We start from the raw sequence: 20,060 nt of genomic DNA on the forward strand, positions 1-20,060 counted from the left end.
ATTATTCTAGATACTTTATTCAAGAATATCACCAATAAGATAGTGTGTTCTCACCAATCACTGGCTTCACGTTGTGAAAACTTTGATCTAGTTCATTGTTCTTTTTGTGAAGATGATCATTTGCTGTTGGACAGGAGGACATGGATGCATTTGCAATAGAAGGGAAATCTTCCTGGTCAGATGATGGCTCTTCGGAGTTTACCGCGCCATACAACTGACTTGGTGTATCGCTTTCCTTCAAGAGAGGCTCATGCTCTCCATTTAGTGACGGTGTGGCATTCCGTGGAACGTCATAAAACATAAAAATGACCATGAATTGTATCAAAGCCCATAGAACACACATGAAGATCTGTAATGACAATAAGAAAAAAATGTTATATATATATATATATATATATATATACATATACATATACATACTGAAGTGAGGTTTTGTAACATAAAACATTTTTTACACTCCAGCAAGTAATATTTTAGTTATATGTAATGCCAGCTGGGCTGAGTCAGTTCTTATGATCACCTTGCCATAACTCTTAACTCTTCTCATATTTCCCTAAGAGTTGTAGGTGTTAACACTCACCTTTGTGTGTTCCAGAATCTTCTAATGCATTTTACATAAGGTAAAGAATCCAGCAGGAGGAAAAGGAATCCCTCACAATGGCCAGAGCAGGTGTGCAGATTCAAAACTAACACAAGGCACGCAACAACAAGTGAGAGATATGAGAGACTTCCAGGTGGTTCAACCTTTTAGTATCTATCAAAAACGAATAAGTTTTGGGTGGACTGAACTTTTAAGCAACCCACAGACAGAAACCAAATTTTCAATGACCAGAAAAGTTTATAAAATAAACATGCTAGTGTACGTTGAATGTTTCAAATAATTGCTCTTGCAGACAACCTTAATGTGCAATTTTTAAAAACATTTAACCTATGGAAATTCAAATAGCTTTTTCTGTTATGGACTTCTCCTGAAGGGTGTTTACATCATTTCTAAGGCCTCATGCACACCGAAGTATGAAAAAATGTTCCAAATATGCTGATGGAAGTTGGCCAAAAAAATGCCTCTGACGCCACATTTTTATGAGCGTATACATGCATACATTTGTGCGTTTACGTGCATATGAGTGTAAGCTGATTTTAATGTCTAGAATATTAATTTATTTTAGCCTCTAGGCTAAATATACATGCATAAGTGCAATTTTAGTGCTTATGTGTGTGCCTGTACAGGCGTAAATTACACTGGAAAACTCCTATGACTGCAGGTTTGAGGCAGTTTTTTATGTCCCTGAATACTGCGTTTAAATACACCTGTAAATGACCCAATGTGCATATGCACATTAAATAACCTAGAGCGGATTTCAGAGGCATAAAAAAAAAAGCAGTAGCATTTTTTCAACCGTGTGCATGAAGCCCATCAGCAGCAAAGAGGCTGTGGTTTATTTTATCAGAAAAAAAGAAAAAACATTACAGATATTAAAAAAAAAAAAAAAAAAGGTATTCTGTCTTTAGGTGACCATAGATTTAGTGGTCGGTGGGACATGCAGGTACAATCTGCCAGAAGTGAGACCTTGCAAATTCATGTAAATCAACAGAAGAGGGGAGAAGCAATCAACACAGGTTTTCTATTCTACTCAAAAAATATAGACCCCTAGAGCTGTCAGCTCAGTGTGTATTTGCCTACCACCACAAACATGAGATCACCATGACAAACATGGCTGCATGAGGCATGATCTTCTCATGTCTATTGACTGCCTTTTTAGGATGCAGGGTAGGGCTGCTTAAATCACAGCACTCGGTACCTTTTGTCACTCTTATATAGGCCATACATGGTTCAAATTCTGTACGATTTTTCGTCCGAAAATCGCAAACGTTGTTCGCACAGTAATCCAATGGTGCCATCAATGATTTCTAAAAACGGCTGACCAAGTCATAAAGTTCACCTCATATAACAGGCGAAACTTCTGTTCCTTCCAGGTCACGGCTCATGCGCATATTCTTTTCGGAAAAAGGATTGTACGATTGGACCATCATTGAGTCGGGAATAGGTCGTTTTTCACAAATTTTCCAACATGCCCGATCACCGAAAAGGGGAGGAACCACAAAAATCGGCTGGTGCCATTGACCCACTAACAGAGCAAAAATCGTCCGATTATTCTTAGGTCCGATTTTAGGCCGAAAAATCGGTCGGATTTCGACCCATGTATGGCCGGGCCTTAGTCATGGCATGGCTTTCCGCACAGCAGACTAGGAGAAGTTACTGTAGTACCACAGTACCTAAGTTAAACTATGTCATGTTGTTTAGTACTTTGCCCCATGTTTTTAGGTGCTTCCGAAGTCTAGTTGTGAGGTCTGACCTATCTTCTTCCGCTCCCTAAGTTGAGACAACAGCTAGGAAGGAGACAAACTCATTGTCTGGGCTCTGAACACTTTGCCTAGACAAAGAGGAATGCAGAGGAAGGGAAGACATGTCAGCCTCCTGTCTCTGCGCACTCCTCGTCTGGGGAAAGCTACCATTATTATGAGATTGTCTCTGTAGTGGAGGTCAGAAATATTATATATTTTTTTAAATCAACAATCTGAAACGGTGTGTAAAGCAGTCATCTTATCTGCAGAATTGAGCAATGCCCACAGAGGGGGTAGGAGATGAGTCTAAACTCAGCAGGTAGCACAAACATTATTTTAGCAAGCACCTGGATAAAACCAGACACCTTGGCACCAGTAATTTGGTGCTGAGGCCTTGGCTGAATTCAGAGTACCATATAATATTCCTATTCTGAGTTGTTAGACTTTTCTAAGCTTCCCCCCAGTGATGGACAGAAGGGAGCTTATGTCTACAGATTCCACAAAAAGGTGTTTAGGAATGTTGCCCTCATGGGCTGTATGTGACTTTCTGGACACTGGGACTGCTGGGACTTGCAGTTCCATATTGGCTGTGCTTACTGCCCTGTAGACTATTTCTCCTTGAGGTTCCACATTGTTACTCTGTGAACTATTTCAACTTTTTTCTCCTTGCTGTGTGTCTACTCCTCTAACAACTGCTACCTGCATGGTCTTGAAACTTAGGCCAGGACACCAAGCCCTCTGAGGATCCACCATCGTCCTGTGAAGGACCTTTGTTACCTGGACCTCCTCTCACCGCCACACTACCTAGGTCCCCTTGGCTGAGGTTGCTGTCAGCGGATTTTCCTACCTGCTCTCTCTTCAATGTGCCCATAACCCTCCTCAGAATACCCTGCCTGCCCTCTCTGCTGTGTGCCCAGAGTCCTCTACCTCTTTCCCTGCCTGCCCTCCTTGCTGTGTGCTCACAGCCCTCCTCAGATTGCCCTGCCTGCCCTCTCTGCTGTGTGCACAGAGCCCTCCTCGGATTGTCCTGCCTGTCCCTTCTGTTGTGTGCCCATAGTCCTCCATGGTTTACCCTGCCTGCCCTTTCCACTGTATGCCCAGAGTCCACCTCAGATTGGAATGCCTGCCCTCGTCTGCTCTGTGCCAAAGTCCTCCAAGGATTGCCCTGCCTGCCCTCTCTGCTGTGTGCCCAGAGTCCCCCCTGTAGCCCCCTGCCTGGATTCCCCGATGCCAAGCCCAGCAAACAACTACTCAAGAAAGTCAGATTTCCGCAGCATGAGTTTTTGAAAACTTCTGCCTCTTATCTTCCCATGCTGTGCCATAATACAGCTCCGATGATCATTTCCCCTGGCTGTGCCTTATTGCCCTGTAGACTGTTTCCCTTTTGCTGTGCTATATCTTCATGGACTATTAACCCTTGCTACTCTCCCTATGATCGTCTCCCCTTTTTGTGCCATATAGCTGCCTGTAAAATGTTTACCCATGCTGTTCCCATTACTACCCCTTGAACTGTTTATCCTTGCTCTGTCCATTGCAATCCCTAAACTGTTTATTTGTGCTGTGCCCATTCCTACCCCTTGAACCATTTATCAATGCTGTGGTCATTGCGACCCATGACCTGATTATTCATGCTGTGCTCATTGCTACCCCTTGGACTATTTATCCGTGCTGTACCTATTGCGACCCATGACCTGTTTATTCATGCTGTGCTCATTGCTAACCCTTGGACTATTTATCCGTGCTGTACCTATTGCAACCCATGAACTGTTTAATCATGCTGTGCTCATTGCTACCCCTTGGACCATTAATCTGTACTGTGTCCATTGCAACCCATGAACTGTTTATTCATGCTGTGCTCATTGCTACCCCTTGGACTATTTATCCGTGCTGTACCTATTGCAACCCATGAACTGTTTATACATGCTGTGCTCATTGCTACCCCTTGGACTATTTATCCATGCTGTACCTAATGCAACCCATAAACTGTTTATACATGCTGTGCCCATTGCTACCCCTTGGACCATTTATCCATGCTGTACCTATTGCAACCCGTGAACTATATATTCGTGCTGTGCCCATTGCTACTCCATGAACGGTTTATCTGTGCTATACCTATTGCAACCCGTGAACTGTATATTCGTGCTGTGCTCATTGCTACTCCGTGAACAGTTTATCCGTGCTGCGCCCATTGCTATCCTTTGAACTGTTTATCCATGCTGTGCTCATTGTGAGCCGTGAAATGTTTATTCGTGCTGTGCCCTTTGCTACTCCGTTAACCGTTTATGTGTGCTGTGTCATATCGCTACCCTGGGGACTGGTTCTCTGTGCTGTGTCCTAACGCCACCTCTCCCATACACCCAGGTTAGTCTATATATGCCTGTGCATCAGATGCCATGTGATTTGCCTCTGCGTGCTCTCTTTCTGCATTTCTAGCTCATCACAGTCTGCTTCCTAGTTCTTGTCGGATTTGCCATGGGGGGAAGGGAGTGGGCAGGTCAGATCATAGAACTAGATTTATGTAGCACATAGCAACATGGGACAAAGTACTACATGTACATTGTCCCATGAGGGGCAGACCGGGTTCAAAATTTTAAGAATTGTTCTTAAGTTTTCCGCTTAGTGATAGAGATAAAGAAATCCTAAAAAGGTGTCCTTACTAGTTTTATATTGTTTCCAATTTATCCTTTAAAAGAAGTCATGCTAAATATTGCTGATGCAGAATTACAGAGGGCGGGGTTAAATTTCAATGGTTATAATAAAAGTGGGACATCAATATTATCTGTATTTTATATAAATGATGGCATTCTTGCCTGTTCTCTCAAGGACAAAGGTTAAAGCCCTGCTCCACATTTAAAAATATATGATCGTGTCACAATCATGGGTTACATAGGAGCAATAGAAAATGTATGCCGTACATGAAGATCTTATTCTACACGATTTACGAGGTTTTGAAGTGAACAAAGCTATAGCAAGGAGTGGCGATATACAGATATGTCCAAGTAAAAAGCCTTGGTTATTTCAACTGACTCAAAATTTTAATTGCCCGATATTGCGTTAATATTTTTTTTTACTGAACTAAATCACAGAGGTTCCACTCCTTTTTCCAAGCTTCAACAAAACACAGGTCATAGATTCCAATGGAACGACTTGTGATAAGGTGATAAAAATACCATCACATATTAACAAATGCTACAGGGTCATTCCATACAAGGCAACTACTGTACTGTGTTTCATATGAATTATCAACATCAGATAAGCCATCATAACCTTTGTAATAAATGCAATTCAAAAGACCTCTAAGGTTTTATTCACATGGCCATAAAAATTTTACTGATGTTACTACACGTGCGTTTTCTAGGAAAATAATGATCAGTAAAATACTTGCATATAGATGCATTTAAACGTGTAAAGATGCGTATTCGTACATAACTTGTTTTTTAAGATCATCTATTTTTTTCCCTGTGTTTCGACTTAATTTATGCACTTACAAATGTGTATACATGTGTTTACATGCATAATTTTGTAAATCACATGTTCTTAGATTTAGAGAATTTTCTGATTCTGTGTTATGAACGCAGCTCATGCTTGCGCACCTGTGTGAATGGCTCCATTGAAAACAATGCAGCCGTGTTCAGATCCGTAATTAAAAAATACTGTATGTGTTTTTTTAATGGCTGTGTGAATGAAGTCTAAGTTCACACCTATGCAGGTTGCGTTTGATGCGTTTCTGCATTGCGGTTTTGCTGCGTTTTTTTTCTTTTTATTTAATTTTTCTTGTTGCTAGGCAGATTTTAAACGCGGCAATAACGCAACATATGCTTTTCTGCAGCGTTCCCACTGAAGTCTATAGCACCAGCAATGCAACGTTTTGCATTAAAAAATCTCCGACCCTATGCAAAAAACGCATCTGGTGAAAACGCAGAGATGTGAACCTGTCCCATAGGAAATCATGTTAAATGGACTGTACTGCGTTTCTGCAAAACGCTGCAGAAAACGCTTAGGTGTGAACCTAGGGTTAAAGTGAAACTTCACTTTATCAATCAACATTATTTTTAGTCCTTATGCTGCTAGCATTAGTGAATAGATAAGAAACTATATCATACTGCAGGGCTTGAAACAGCCGCTCTCTCGCTTGCCAAATGCGAGGGGAAATCCTTGTGTGGCGAGCACAGATGGAGCGGCTCCACCTGCACTCCAAGCCTCATTGTGAAGCCGAGTTCCAGTTTCCAACTTCCGGTTTCTTCTTCGATACTGCCATTACACTGACAGCGCTGCTGAGAGGACAGGTGCAGGATAGGTCCGCTCTCCTCCGCTGAGAGGAGACACTCGCTCTCTGCCGCCACAGGGGGCTCGAGGAGAGGTCCGCTCTCCCATGCTGCGGAGGACACGAGACATATTGGCCCTGATTCACTAAGACGTGAGTCTACCAGCAGACTCTGACCATTCAGGCAGACTCAATTACATCAATCAAGACCTGTCAGTCTTCTGAGCTGCGTCTAGCAATCTCATTAACCAATGTCTACTTTGCTATTAGTAAATGTGGAATCAGATCTGGCACATTTTTAGGTGCAATACCGGATATGTTCGCTAGATGGCGAACAAGCGCGAGCTTTATTAACATTGGCGTTTTTGTCTTAGTAAAAGAGAATATTTAGAATAACAAATAGTACACCTATATTAGAATTTTTTTTTTTTTCTGTTTCTCCAAAATGATCAGGAAACTAATGCATTTACTAATGAATGTCATACATTCTATTTCAAATGTTAAACATTTTCACACTTATATCTCAAATCCCAATATAATGATATATCTTCATTCTCTTTAATCACGTAACTATTTTATGTTAAAGACAAGTGCAGTGCTATAAATGCATGTGATCAATAATGAACGCATGTAAAAACCAAAAAGTGCAAAGAATTGCAACAATGATGTAAAATGGTAAATGGTGCTAAAATAAGTTCATATAATCATTCCTGAATAATGGAATGTCCTTCGTGTGAGAGTACCAACTCAGAGAGTGCCTATGAATGGCACGTGTGGTCTCTCCGTGACGGACAGTAGTGCATGAACTCGTGAAAGGTAAACCACCCTTGGGACTGGTCTACACTCACCAGAACAAAAGTATTAATGCGCATGGGTTATACACATCACACATCTGGGAGTGCAGCGGTATGCTGGCAGCTATGGGTTAGTCATCCAGCTCCATCCATCCATCCATCAGGGTGGGTGCCCAAATGGTCCTGGGGAGGAATTAGCTCAGCCACAGGAGTCAGAAAGGTGCTTAATAGTGTAGTAGACTGTCACAGGGGTGGATGACCTTTCACGAGTTCATGCACAACTGTTCGTGGTTATATTTATCTTGTGTAATACCATTTTAGTAGTCTATATCATTTGACCAGCGCTCGCTTTATCATTTTTAAACAATGTTAACTATTCTACATTATAGCTCAAACTGTGTCTCCCACAGTGGTTTAGTGGTTAGAACTCAGAACTTACAGCACTTGGGTCATGGGTTCTAATCCCAGTCATTGCTACATCCAAGTTTTCATGCTTTCCCTGTATGGATGTGTTTCTGCCAACACTTAAAAGACATGCTGTTAGGTTCATTGGGCCTAGTACATGGCTGAGTTTCTGTCCTTAGATTATAAGCTCCTTGACATTTATGAACGTTAAAAAAATGGAGATAAATTTTCTGGGTTGTGTCAGTGCCAGGAATATTGATCAATCAATTATGATTTTGCCTAATGACTAGAAAGTGGTTGAATGTTACCTGCGTCCTGTTCTTCTGCCAATTAGGAAATGTGCAAGTTTCATGCTGTGTATATTTCATTGTAACTTTTTCTCTTATTTTAAATCTGTCTCCTTATACAACTTGACCCCCTCCCCCACCCCATCATCACCTGTCCCATATGCAAATCTATGGATCACCGCCCCACTCTTTAACTATCTATTTACTGATCAAGTGAATGTGTCTCATTTTCTATCAGCTACAGCTCAGATCTCACATTATTATACAATTGCTGATTGTATCTCACCACTAGTCTGACTGAATTCACAATTCCTGGTCAGTCCCGTTCCCTGACCTCTAATAACCTTTAGGGCCAGTTCACACTAAACGTGTTTCAGTTGCTTTTTCGGCATCACAAACGCACAGAAAGAAGGTTATGTGGTTGTCAATGTCATAGTTCACATCAGCGCTTGCATTTTCAGTGCATTGCAGGTGCTGTAAACAAAGTTGACCACGTTGCATTGTTTCTGCACAGAACTGTACTGGAACACATTGAAACGTCCTTGAATGTACTAATACGCACATGTCCCTAATTAAATTGAAAAAAAAGAAAGTAGAAAAAACTAACTGGAAGGAATACAAAAATGCAATGCAACGTGTCCAAAACGCATCCAAAATGTACTGGAACACACTAAAACATGCATGCCAAAAGGGCATGCAAAACGGATCAGGAACACATCTAGACTGTTTCTATAGTGTGAACTGGCCCTTAGGACTTGTTCACACCATTGGTGGTGCAGAAACGCATGCAAGAACACACATTTTCCAGCACAGCAAAGAAATGCAATGCCCTTTGCAGATGTGCACAGTTAGGTGCAACACACTTTTAAAATAATATGCCTGCAGTATTTTTGCATGTTCCCACACATTAGGCAGGCCATTGAAATTAAGCAGCTGGGGAAAAAAAAAAAAAAAAAAGTAAAAAATGCCCCATTCACACAGCTTTATTTATGAACAGTAGAGTTTTATCATTTAGATTTCACAGGAATATGGTTGGGATTATGTCCATTAATAATGTTTTTAGTGTATTTTTACCATAAATATAATTTGGATATTTTCTCTGGCGGTGGGGGGCTGTCAGGTATGCTGTACGGGGCCCCATGATATCTAACAGTGGCCCTGGGTGTATGCTTGTGTCTGTGCCACCTGTATAGTTAGGAAGAACCTTGAACCTCTGCTATGTACCTCAATGGATCTAGGAATTGGACATGTTTTCAACGGAAAATACAATTATTAGTAATGTTTCCCCAGCAAATGAGGATCAGCTCCTTGGTGGAGAACAGCAATCTCGCCATGTCCAGATGTGGTCCGGAATTCCACAAAAGAACAATTCACAAAACTAAAAAAATAGACTTGCAAATTACCACTAAACTCTCCTAACTACACTCCCATCCACTCACACTTCTGGGTGTGTGCAAACGTCCTTCCGCAAACATCATGACGTATTTCCGGTATGACAGCTGCTCTAGCTCCTCCTCCAACAGCCGTCTTGGCGTTTATTTTTGCACCATAGCAATTTTACATGCGGCTCCATTGTGTATATGACATTTGCAAATATATGTTTGCAGTTCTATTGTGGATTTGGCATTGGTGAATGTATGCTTGCAGCTATACTGTGTATATGACATTGGCGAATATATATTTGCCAGTAAAGGCCCAAAGTCAACATAAATTGGGGGCCAATTTATTACTGTTAAGAGGATTGTAGAAAAATAGCTAGCTGCACATTGAACATGACCTATTCATTGGTACATAACATGGTCTTGTCATGCAATAGGGGGCTTTTGGTTTGTTATTTTGGACATACTTGCACATGTGCGCTCTAACAAGAAAGATTTGGGCATATTATATAGTTAGCAAAAATAAGTGTTAGGGCTGCTAGTACATTTCAGATACTTATATAGCGCTGTTAATTTACGCAGCGCTTTACATAGAGATGTGGTAAATTCACATCAGTCCCTAACCCTCAAGGGGCTCAAAGAGCCATAACTTACATTCATACATATACTAGGGCCAATTCTGACAGGATCCAATTAACCTACCAGCAGGTCTTTCGAGTGTGGAAGGAAACCGGAGTACCGGGAGGAAACAGGCACAGGGAGAACATGCAACCTCCAGGCAGGAGGTGCCATGGCTGAGATTCAAACCAACAACCCCAGTACTGCCAGGTGGAAGTGCTAACCATTTAGCCACTGTGCAACATACAATTAGAACATGAAATAATTCCCCCAAAAAATACATAGTACAAATGTTTATTGATCAAATACACATTCCACATTTATTTGGACAGCAACAAAAAGCTACATTCAATATCTTGGTGTGGGAAGGGAAAAAAAAAAAGCAGGATTGATGTTGCTAGAATAGAACAGTCCTGCTCATAAGAGCTTACAATCTAAAAGATTATACTCATAATGAACTGTGCTTTCACAGGTTACAGCAGGAAACCAACGGTTAATATCACTTGGGCTTATTCACAGCAGCTGCAGATCGAAATATCAATATAAAAATACATACATGCCAAAATATAAACACTTCCCCAAATCCCCCACACATACATTTCTCACCATGTTTGTCTGAAAACTGCATTTCATTCTAAATAAAGCAAACTTGGAAGAGCAGAGCAATGGACATGTGTTAGGATTACAATGCAAAGATAATAAACACACAATCATTGTACAATAACACACAAACACTTTAGATGGAAGAACATGCAATACATTTACAGCCCACATCAAAACACAGCGTGAGTGTGGCCTGGGGGAAATTCATTACAATATCTCTTCCTCCCCCAAACCACCACAGACAAGGACATGCAGAAATAATGTGCCTATACAAGGCAAAAATCAGCCCCAACTGCATCTCCTTATATAAGGTAGGCCACACCCACCACTGTCATTCATTTGGTTAGAGAAAGTGTTTGCACCTGAATCCTCTTCCCACCTGCGTTAACCCTTGGTATACAGGCCCCACAAATCAGAGTCAGAAAGAAAGCCAAAGTGAAGTGTACTTGTACAGCATACAACAGAACATTGAACAGGAATATGAAAGGGAACCCTATTGGCAATATTGCTTGGCCCTATGGGCACAATTCACTCCAGATTATCGCATGAGTTAAGGCAGTCACATGACCACATCTCGCATGCAATACTGAAAATGTCAATTCACTTTTGCTAGTATGCGGCAGTTCCCATAAATCGGAAAAACACTCAGGAAATCAAACATAAAAAGGCCTTACACCGCGGTCACATCAAAGCCGATTTAGAAATTGTGCGAGGTACAGTGAAGATGCTGTTTTCCTTGCGATTTGCAAGACATCTGACACAGATATCTATGCAAATCGTCACAAAAGTAGTACATGTACTACTTTAGAAATCAGTGTCAGAAACGCACCCATGTGACTGCTCTAATAGCAGACAATAGGGTGCGACTTGGCATACAATTTGCAAGTCGCATGCCATGCAAATCGCATGCCAAGTCGCATCCAGGGTGCACAATTTCAGGTGCGATTTGGGAATTGAAATTGTACCTGATATCCGATCTAATGAATGTGGATGTGAGTGTCTTAACGTAAGCGATTTGCTGCAGCACAATTTCAAAAGTAGTTCTCGTCTAACTTTTTCAGCATTTTGTGGCGATTTCACATATAGACTACAATAGAAATCGCAATGCAAAACACAATTGAAAACGCAATAGCTCATTGGTAAATATACAGAAAACACGGTGAAATTTCTAACAAAAAGCACAATTTTAAATCACATTTAGTGTGAACCAAGCAGGCAATTCAACAAAGGAAATAAATTCTAGAAGGCATGTGGTATCTGCATGCTCAGATAAGGGTCTGTTATGGATTTGGCGGGGGGACGGGACTCCATGCCATTATTTATTTATTTTTTTAATCCATCTCTTTCGCTCACTCTTCTCATGGTTTAACAAACTTTCCCAAAGGATGTGGAGTGCAAACCAGCATTATCCAATCAATCATTAGTCCAGGCCCTTATCTCATCCCATGGTTTGACATTCACATAAGGTGCTACTTTAAAGGTGTTTGAACAGACAAGGCCTCATTCTAATTCACATTCTAGGGATCATTTAAACAGAAAGCAAAGATGCTGCCACCAGCACATGTATGTTAGGGTAGTCACACAGAGATCATGCAAATTCATTGCTGTGGTTGGGATTCAAACCAACAACCCTAGCGTTGTGAAACAGTAGTGCTAACCACTAATCCACGGAGCTGTTGAACACTAAACCTGCCTGTATTTCTGTGGTGTGAATCAATCCTAGGTCCCTGGGCAAGGTCAGTGTAACTAGCCAGATATCTCAAATGCGACACAAATGTTGTGCTATGTTGCCAATTCAGATGTATGTTGGTTCTATGTATCCCAATACAAAGGATTGCAATACTAATACAGGCGTACCTTGGTTTACCAACGCCTCGGTTAACGTAATTTTTGGTTTACGAATGAAAATCCATTGAAAATAATGCCTCGGTTTACACAATTGTTAATAATTTTTTTCGCAATACAAAGTGTATGTCGGCGCCGATTTTCAAATGCAAATGCCAGCCTTTTTTTTTCTTCACTATAGTTCACAAGCTTAGAAGTCACTTTCCCCAAAGTTACAGAAAACTTTGTATCTTTAAATAAACTCAAAGTAAACATTGTTTCCTTTAGGGACATAAATTCCAAGAAAACTTTCTCTTTTAGCTGGGGGAAGTGACAGGTGAATTTCTGAGCTATAGTGAAGAAAAAAAAAAAAATTACATTTAAAAACCAGCACCATAATAAATAAAAAACGGCATGGGGTCCCCCCTCCCATCCACACCAAGCACTTCGGGTCTGGTATGGATATTAAGGGGTAACTCCATGCCGAAATTAAATAAAAAACAGCTTGGGGATCCCCCCAAAATCCATACCAGACCCTTATCCAAGCATGCAGCCCGGCAGGTCAGGAAAGGGGGGGGGGGGACGAGTGAGCGCCCCCCTCCTGAACCATACCAGGCCACATGCCCTCAACATGGGGGGGTGCTTTGGGGCAGGGGGCTCCCCCCCAAAGCACCCTGTCCCCATGTTAATGGGGACAAGGGCCTCTTCCGTTAGTGGGATAATTGGTCGGCCATTTTTTGGGATTTTAGCATATTTTGTTTATCAGTAAAGTTGGAAATTTTTTTTTCCAAATTTACTGATAAAAAAAATTGCCAAAATCCCAAAAAACGGCTGACCAATTAACCCACTAACGGCCCGAAAATCGTTCGATTTTTTTTTTAGCAGATAAATCGTCCGATTTTAGACCCATCTATGGCCTGCTTTAGATGGGTCTAAAATCGTCCGAAAAAAAAAGAAGAATAAGAAATAAAGAAATAAGAAAAAGAAGAAAAAGAAAAATGCAGGCCATAGATGGGGCGAAAACTGACCGTTTAAAAAAAAAAAACAACGAAAAATCGGTTGTTCAATGGACCGACGTTACCACCAATGGTAAAAAAATTGTCCGATTTTCGCCCCGTCTATGGCCAGCAAATATAATAGCGAAGTAATTACCTCTGTCCCTGCAGAGAGCTGCGCTATTATATTTGACATTAAAAAGTATAAAGGTTGCAACATTGTATCTATATGTATCCGAATAAAAACATCTATATCCGAAATGGACACAAATAGATACAATGTTGCAGTCTCTATACTTTTTAATGTCAAATATAATAGCGGAGCTCTCTGCAGGGACAGAAGGAATGTTTCAGCTGTCATCGGGGTTTCACACCGACAGCTGAATTTGAAATTATTTCCGTGAATTAAATAAATAATAAAAAAAACTGTGTGGGGTCCCCCCTCTCATCCATACCAAGCCTTTCAGGTCTGGTATGGATATTAAGGGGGAACTCCACGCTGAAATAAAAAAAAAAAAAAAAGCGTAGGTCCCCCTCAATATCCATACCAGACCCTTATCTGAGCATGCAGCCCGGCAGGTCAGGAAAGGGGGGGGGGGGGGAACGAGCGAGCGCCATACCAGGCCACATGCCCTCAACATGGGGGGGGGTGCTTTGGGGCAGGGGGGGCTCCCCCTCACCCCAAAGCACCTTGTCCCCATGTCGATGAGGACAAGGGACTCTTCCCCACAACCCTGGCCGGTGGTTGTGGGGGTCTGCGTGCGGGGGGCTTATCAGAATCTGGAAGCCCCCTTTAACAAGGGGGCCCCCAGATCCCACACCCCCCCCCACGTGATTGAGTCTGCGGTACATGGTCCCGTGACTCATTCACCAAAAAAAAAAAGTGTGGTGTAAAAAAAAAAAAAACACACAGTACAGGGTCTTTGACAAGTCCTTTATTAAAACAATGTCCCCCGAAGTAGATCCAACGTCAATCACGTGAAACGTCAAAAAAAAAAGTTCCGCTCCTGTCGGAGGCTTCCAGCCTTGTGAAGAAAAGGCTAGCTGACATTTCTTATATAGGTATGGGGCGGGGCCAGCCGGGGACATCATCCCCGCCCCTTACCTATTTGAGAAATGTCACCCTGTCTCTCCACTGAGGCCAACTAGCTGAATGCAGGAGACAGTCTGACATTTCTTATATAGGTATGGGGCGGGGCCAGCCGGGAACAGCAAGCATGTGACATGGGGCGGGTCACTCGAATGATGTCCCCGGCTGGCCCCGCCCCATACCTATATAAGAAATGTCAGCTAGCCTTTTCTTCACAAGGCATGAAGCCTCAGACGGGAGCGGAACTTTTTTTTTTCTTTTTTCGGGTCGCCGCCGCCGCAATTGACATTGGATCTACTTCGGGGGACATTGTTTTAATAAAGGACTTGTCAAAAACCCTGTACTGTTTTTTTTTACACCACACTTTGTTTTTTTGTGAATCAGTCGCTGGACCATGTACCGCAGACTCATTCACGTGGGGGGGGGGGCCGGGATCTTCCAGATTCTGATAAGCCCCCCGCCCGCAGACCCCCACAACCACCGGCCAGGGTTGTGGGGAAGAGGCCCTTGTCCTCATTGACATGGGGACAAGGTGCTTTGGGGGGAGGGGGAGCCCCCCCTGCCCCAAATCACCCCCCCCATGTTGAGGGCATGTGGCCTGGTATGGTTCAGGAGGGGGGGGCGCTCGCTCGCCCCCCCCCCCCTTTCCTGACCTGCCGGGCTGCATGCTCGGATAAGGGTCTGGTATGGATATTGAGGGGGACCCACGCTGTTTTTTTTTTAAATTTCAGCGTGGAGTTCCCCCTTAATATCCATACCAGACCTGAAGGGCTTGGTAAGGATGAGAGGGGGGACCCACGCTGTTTTTTTTTTGTTTTTTTTTTTTATTGCGGACCTTTATTTTTACATTCAGCTGTCAAAATAAATATTATCTAGACCTTTGAAATAAGTAAAATCATTACAGAAATAATTATAAAGGATAAGAAACAAAAATAGAATCACTAGAACTAAGGAAATCTAGTTAGATTACATGAAGATATGCCGAGTGCTGTTTATTAAACACAGTAGACGCGACCGAGTGTCGGCTGTCAGAGGAATCCACACTGAGATTTACTATTGGGCAGTGGCTAAAAAGCAAACGCCCATTGCAGACACCTAAAATGTGTTCTGCACATGCGCATTTATATCGGCCAAAGACACTGCACGGGCGTCTAGATTTTTACGATGTCGATTTCCTTGAAAAAAACGATTTTTAACACATTCTTAATTTTTTTGGAAATAGCAGATATTGTTTAAAGTGAAGTCCTGATATTTGGCAAAGCAAATTTCTAAGTGAACATGTCTCTGCAGTGATTTTTCATGGTGTTAGACGTGCTTCTTAGCAAGTCTGCTTTGTGAGTCTGATTCCGGGCGTGTCTTCTTGTAAATTCGATTGGGCATCTGCTTATAGGCGCTGCTCAATAGTAAATCTCGTTGCAGGGTAAAAATAGACGGTCGCCCATAAAAATTGGGTGTTCGCCCACGAATATGCGCCCACGCCCAATAGTAAATCAGGGCCATTATGTCTCTTTCATATATAATTATATATAAAAGAGACATAATAATATACCTAATATCTGATTATATAGAAGGATATAAAAGAAACATAATTATATATTTATCTAATTACATATAAAAGAGACATAATATTATATATTATAAATAATTCTCTAAACTAAACTTACATCTTTTAAAAGAGACTTTAGTTACTAAAGTCTCTTTCTAAAAGATGCAGGAGATAAACAAAAAAAAATACAAAATGTTTACTACAGGTTTAAAGCTGTAAAACTTGATATTTTGATTGCACCCTATTGCTATTAAGCTATTGCTGTTATGGTTAAATTGACATAATAAAGCTATGTTATAATTGCAGTTTTTTTTTAAAGAAAAAGGTAATTTCATAAGCTTTAAGGGGGCTTAGTTGGGGGGTGGGCCAGGGGTGGGGTTGGAGGCGGACCTGGGCAAGGTTGGGTGGGGCAACTGGTGGAGAGCAAGGTTTGTGCCTGGCTAGTAGGTCTAGACTTGAAATTTTAAGCCCTGTATACCGTATTTACATGTTTTAAACTTTTTTTTTTTTTTTTTTAATTTCTTCAATTACTTCCTGGTTTCTGGCCTATGAACATTGTGTCATACATCCCAGGAGTCTTCAGGAGGGGTTTTCTTAGCTAAGCACACAGTCCTGCCTGCATCTCTGAGCTAAAGGCAGATGGATTATAGGAAGTAAATGCTACATGAATTATCTGCCCTTACTCAAGACAGCCGCAGCCAGAAATGCTAGGGGGTGTTTCTCAAAGTGATTGCTCAACAAAATAAAGAATGGAGACATGGATAGATGGAGGAGTTTGCTTTGAATATTAAAAATGAATGAAATAGTGTTTTTGGTGCTCAGATGCAGTGTAGTTCTGTTATAATATTAAAAAGACATCAGAAGAGGTTCAGAGGTTCAAATGTCTTTAGGACCAGTTTTGGTTCACTGTGCTTTCATGTTTATAGTATAGAGTGGGGAAGAGAGAAGAAAGCAAAGGCGCTTTGGACCTAGGGAAAAAGTATCACGGTTTTCAAATCTGTTTGATAGCTACTACCTAAAACTCTCTTGGCTGGTAGAGTTTGGTATTACCCAATGACAGTTATTGCAAACATCCTTTCATGGCTATGGCTACTCTATTCATAGGCAGGCAGATAAATCAGAACAGGGAGCTATCCACTGGTAATCTGCATTGCCAAGACCAGATGGATAAAAGCATGCAGGCTTGTATATACTATCCTAAAGCTTTTCCTTACGTCCTTTGAGAAAATGTAGTGTTTAGCTGTGGGTGGGGTTAGTCCTGAATTCAGGAAATAAAGTGAAAGTACTCTAAGTTTGACCCCATGAACCATTAAAGTGTTACTAAACCCACTGCAGTAAAATCAGTCTGCATATGCAGTTAAGCATGCTTGTTGTACTCACTGAGGAAACAAAGGGGTTAATCCTCCATATTGTGTAAAAAGGCTGTTTGATCCTGTCTTCTCTGAACCTCCCCTTCCACTGTCTCCAATCCATCTGCTGATAGTACAGAGCTCCTGGAGTGACTCTGCACATGCTCAATTTACTGTTTATTGGTAGAGAGTTTTTTTTTTCACTCTTTGGGAGGGTGAATGAAATCAGCACAGGGCCAATCAGCATTGTCCAGACAGAGAATCAAGGGTTATGCAGCCTCATAGGACAGTCAGAGCAGAATGAAAACTCCTCCTACAAGCTTTAACATGTGCTCAGTTAAACACTGATAGAAGTCACAAGACTGCTCTAACTGCTGATGAGAAAAGGTATTTAGCAGTTTATATTTACTACAACAAATATATTTCTATGTTGTGTGTACTGTGGAAGACCAGATATAGTGAATGCAGGGACCTGGGTTTAGCAACACTTTAATAAATTGAACGAACATTCTTAAAATGAAAAATTTAGAACAAAATTCTGATAAACTATGGCCAGCTTAGGACAGGCACACAGAGAGGCATTTTATGTCTAATAACTACTACTCTTGTAGGTTCTGTTTTAAAGCTGGCTATACATGGATTGAAATTCAGCCAGTTCAACAGGGATCGGACAAATTTCAATCCATGTATGGCCTCTGTGAATGAACAGAAGTCTACCTACAACAGCCCTATCAGATTTTTCCTGTTCGATCAGTGTTGCAAGCTACAGCTGGCAATACAAATCAGTGTATTCTGACGGCAGGGAAGTCTCCCCACTCTCAGAGTACAAGAGTTCAGCAGGGAGGATTCCCCCATACACCTCGAATGTGTGGATGGGGGAATTCAGCCAGTTTTTTTCTGATCAATCCAGTAATCAAATTATAAAAAAAAAATGAAATAATCTATGGGCTGCCTTAGGCAGGATTTTAGTATATAAATGTTTAAAATAGTTGACCGTTTAACTTGTTTTTAAAAGGTGCAATATCCAGGGCTGTATCAGATGAGGAACAAGCCAGCTAGCTGTGAAGTATGAGACCTGCAGTCCTGCATAATGGTTCCAGCTCAATGACCTGATATGTAGTATGGCCAAAACCAAGGAGACAGCTCTGCAGGCTGTACGTGCAACAGGCTAGCAAAACCATAATTTATAAATTACTATCTTCACCTGGCTGTTATTAAACGTAATGCTTTTACTTGATAAAACTTGCAATTCAATACCTTTGTACATGAAGTTATAGTTAAATCAAATGTATTACTATTGATTATTCAATCAAAAACGAATATGTTGGAATTGTAATAGTTCAATGCAAACTATACAGTATATACCCCTGGTCAGATAAAGCAAACCCAAAAATAGAAATTGTATTATATTGCAGCTTACTAGTCATTTGACTCTTATTTAGGCTTTGTTTCTCTTTTTTTTAACTTGGTGATCCTATCCTAGGGTGACTTAGGGCCCATTCACATGAACCTTATCCACAGCAATGCATTCAATATGTGCTGATCCGCTGTTTGACATACAGTATAACTATTTTACAAAACAATTTGTGGTATCTTTGTATCTTTGGGGAGTATTTATAGAAAATGATCTTCTCTCTGCAGCAGAATACCAGTGTGTACAAGAATAGAGGGATTGCAATGTAGATTTACCCATACAGTATAAAAAGAACATAGTGGCATAAAGCAGTTTAACATAAAGTCAGTATCCCAGAAGTCACTTTCGCTACACCCTAGCAAAAGAAACAGCCTTTAAGAACAGTAATGACTGCCTTGCTGCCTCGGCCTCACACAGTGTACATGCACAAGATGGGAGACATTGTGCGGTTAGGCAGTTCACACATTAGCTGACAAAAGTTTGGCCAACTCTGTCCCTCTAATTGCTCTAGCGGTGGCAGTTTTCATAAAGGACCTTTTTAAGCTACTTACAGATATGTGATGAAATTTGCTTAATTTGCTTTTTGAACATTGGATTGGGGGATCAAGTCATCCAAAAGGTTAAAACAACCTATTCTGACTACAGCTTTCAGAGCACTCCTTCCCTGAACTCTCACCCCTATCCATTGATATAAATTTGTAAACTTTACCAAGATGAGTTCATACTGTATGTTAGAGGAGTGCTTCAACTTTTTAAAATATTTCACTTACAGTATACTTTATGGTTAACGCACTGATAAAAATGATGCAACAAAAAGTAGCAATATATAATTAAAAAAAATAAATAAATGCTTGCATTCTTACTCCAGGAGCAGAGAACTTATCAACATGGAATGGTCCAAGCTGGAAGGTGCAATATCTAAGGAAGACGTTAAATGCAGGACCTGAAATATCATAGCAAAAGAAACAGTGTGAAAATACTTTGAACGGACATGACCAAACATTTGCTAACTTAATATATTATTCAAAGTTGCTGTAGAGAAACAGCATGTAAAAAAGCAGAGTTTTATTCCTGCAGATAATATACTGAAGATCCTGGTAGAAAAAAAACGAAACAAAAAACAAACAACAACCGTCATTCACTTGGATT

At 41.1% G+C, this 20,060-nt stretch overlaps 1 protein-coding gene across 1 annotated transcript in view; it reads right to left on the reverse strand.

The window, feature by feature from the left end:
• The window catches only part of LOC149456109 (major facilitator superfamily domain-containing protein 8-like), an 85,466-nt gene that overhangs the window by 30,248 nt on the left and 35,158 nt on the right, over positions 1–20,060 (reverse strand). Inside the window, exons 6-7 of the mRNA XM_089685501.1 lie at positions 19,775–19,854; positions 55–349 (exon numbers count right to left, since the gene is read on the reverse strand). Coding sequence (XP_089541627.1) covers positions 55–349; positions 19,775–19,854 — 375 coding nt within the window. The remainder of the gene's footprint in view (positions 1–54; positions 350–19,774; positions 19,855–20,060) is intronic.

The sequence above is a fragment of the Staurois parvus genome, unplaced genomic scaffold (assembly GCF_062004578.1).
Source record: "Staurois parvus isolate SC_StPar_1 unplaced genomic scaffold, SC_StPar_1.0 ptg000376l, whole genome shotgun sequence".
Taxonomy (NCBI): Eukaryota; Metazoa; Chordata; class Amphibia; order Anura; family Ranidae; genus Staurois; species Staurois parvus.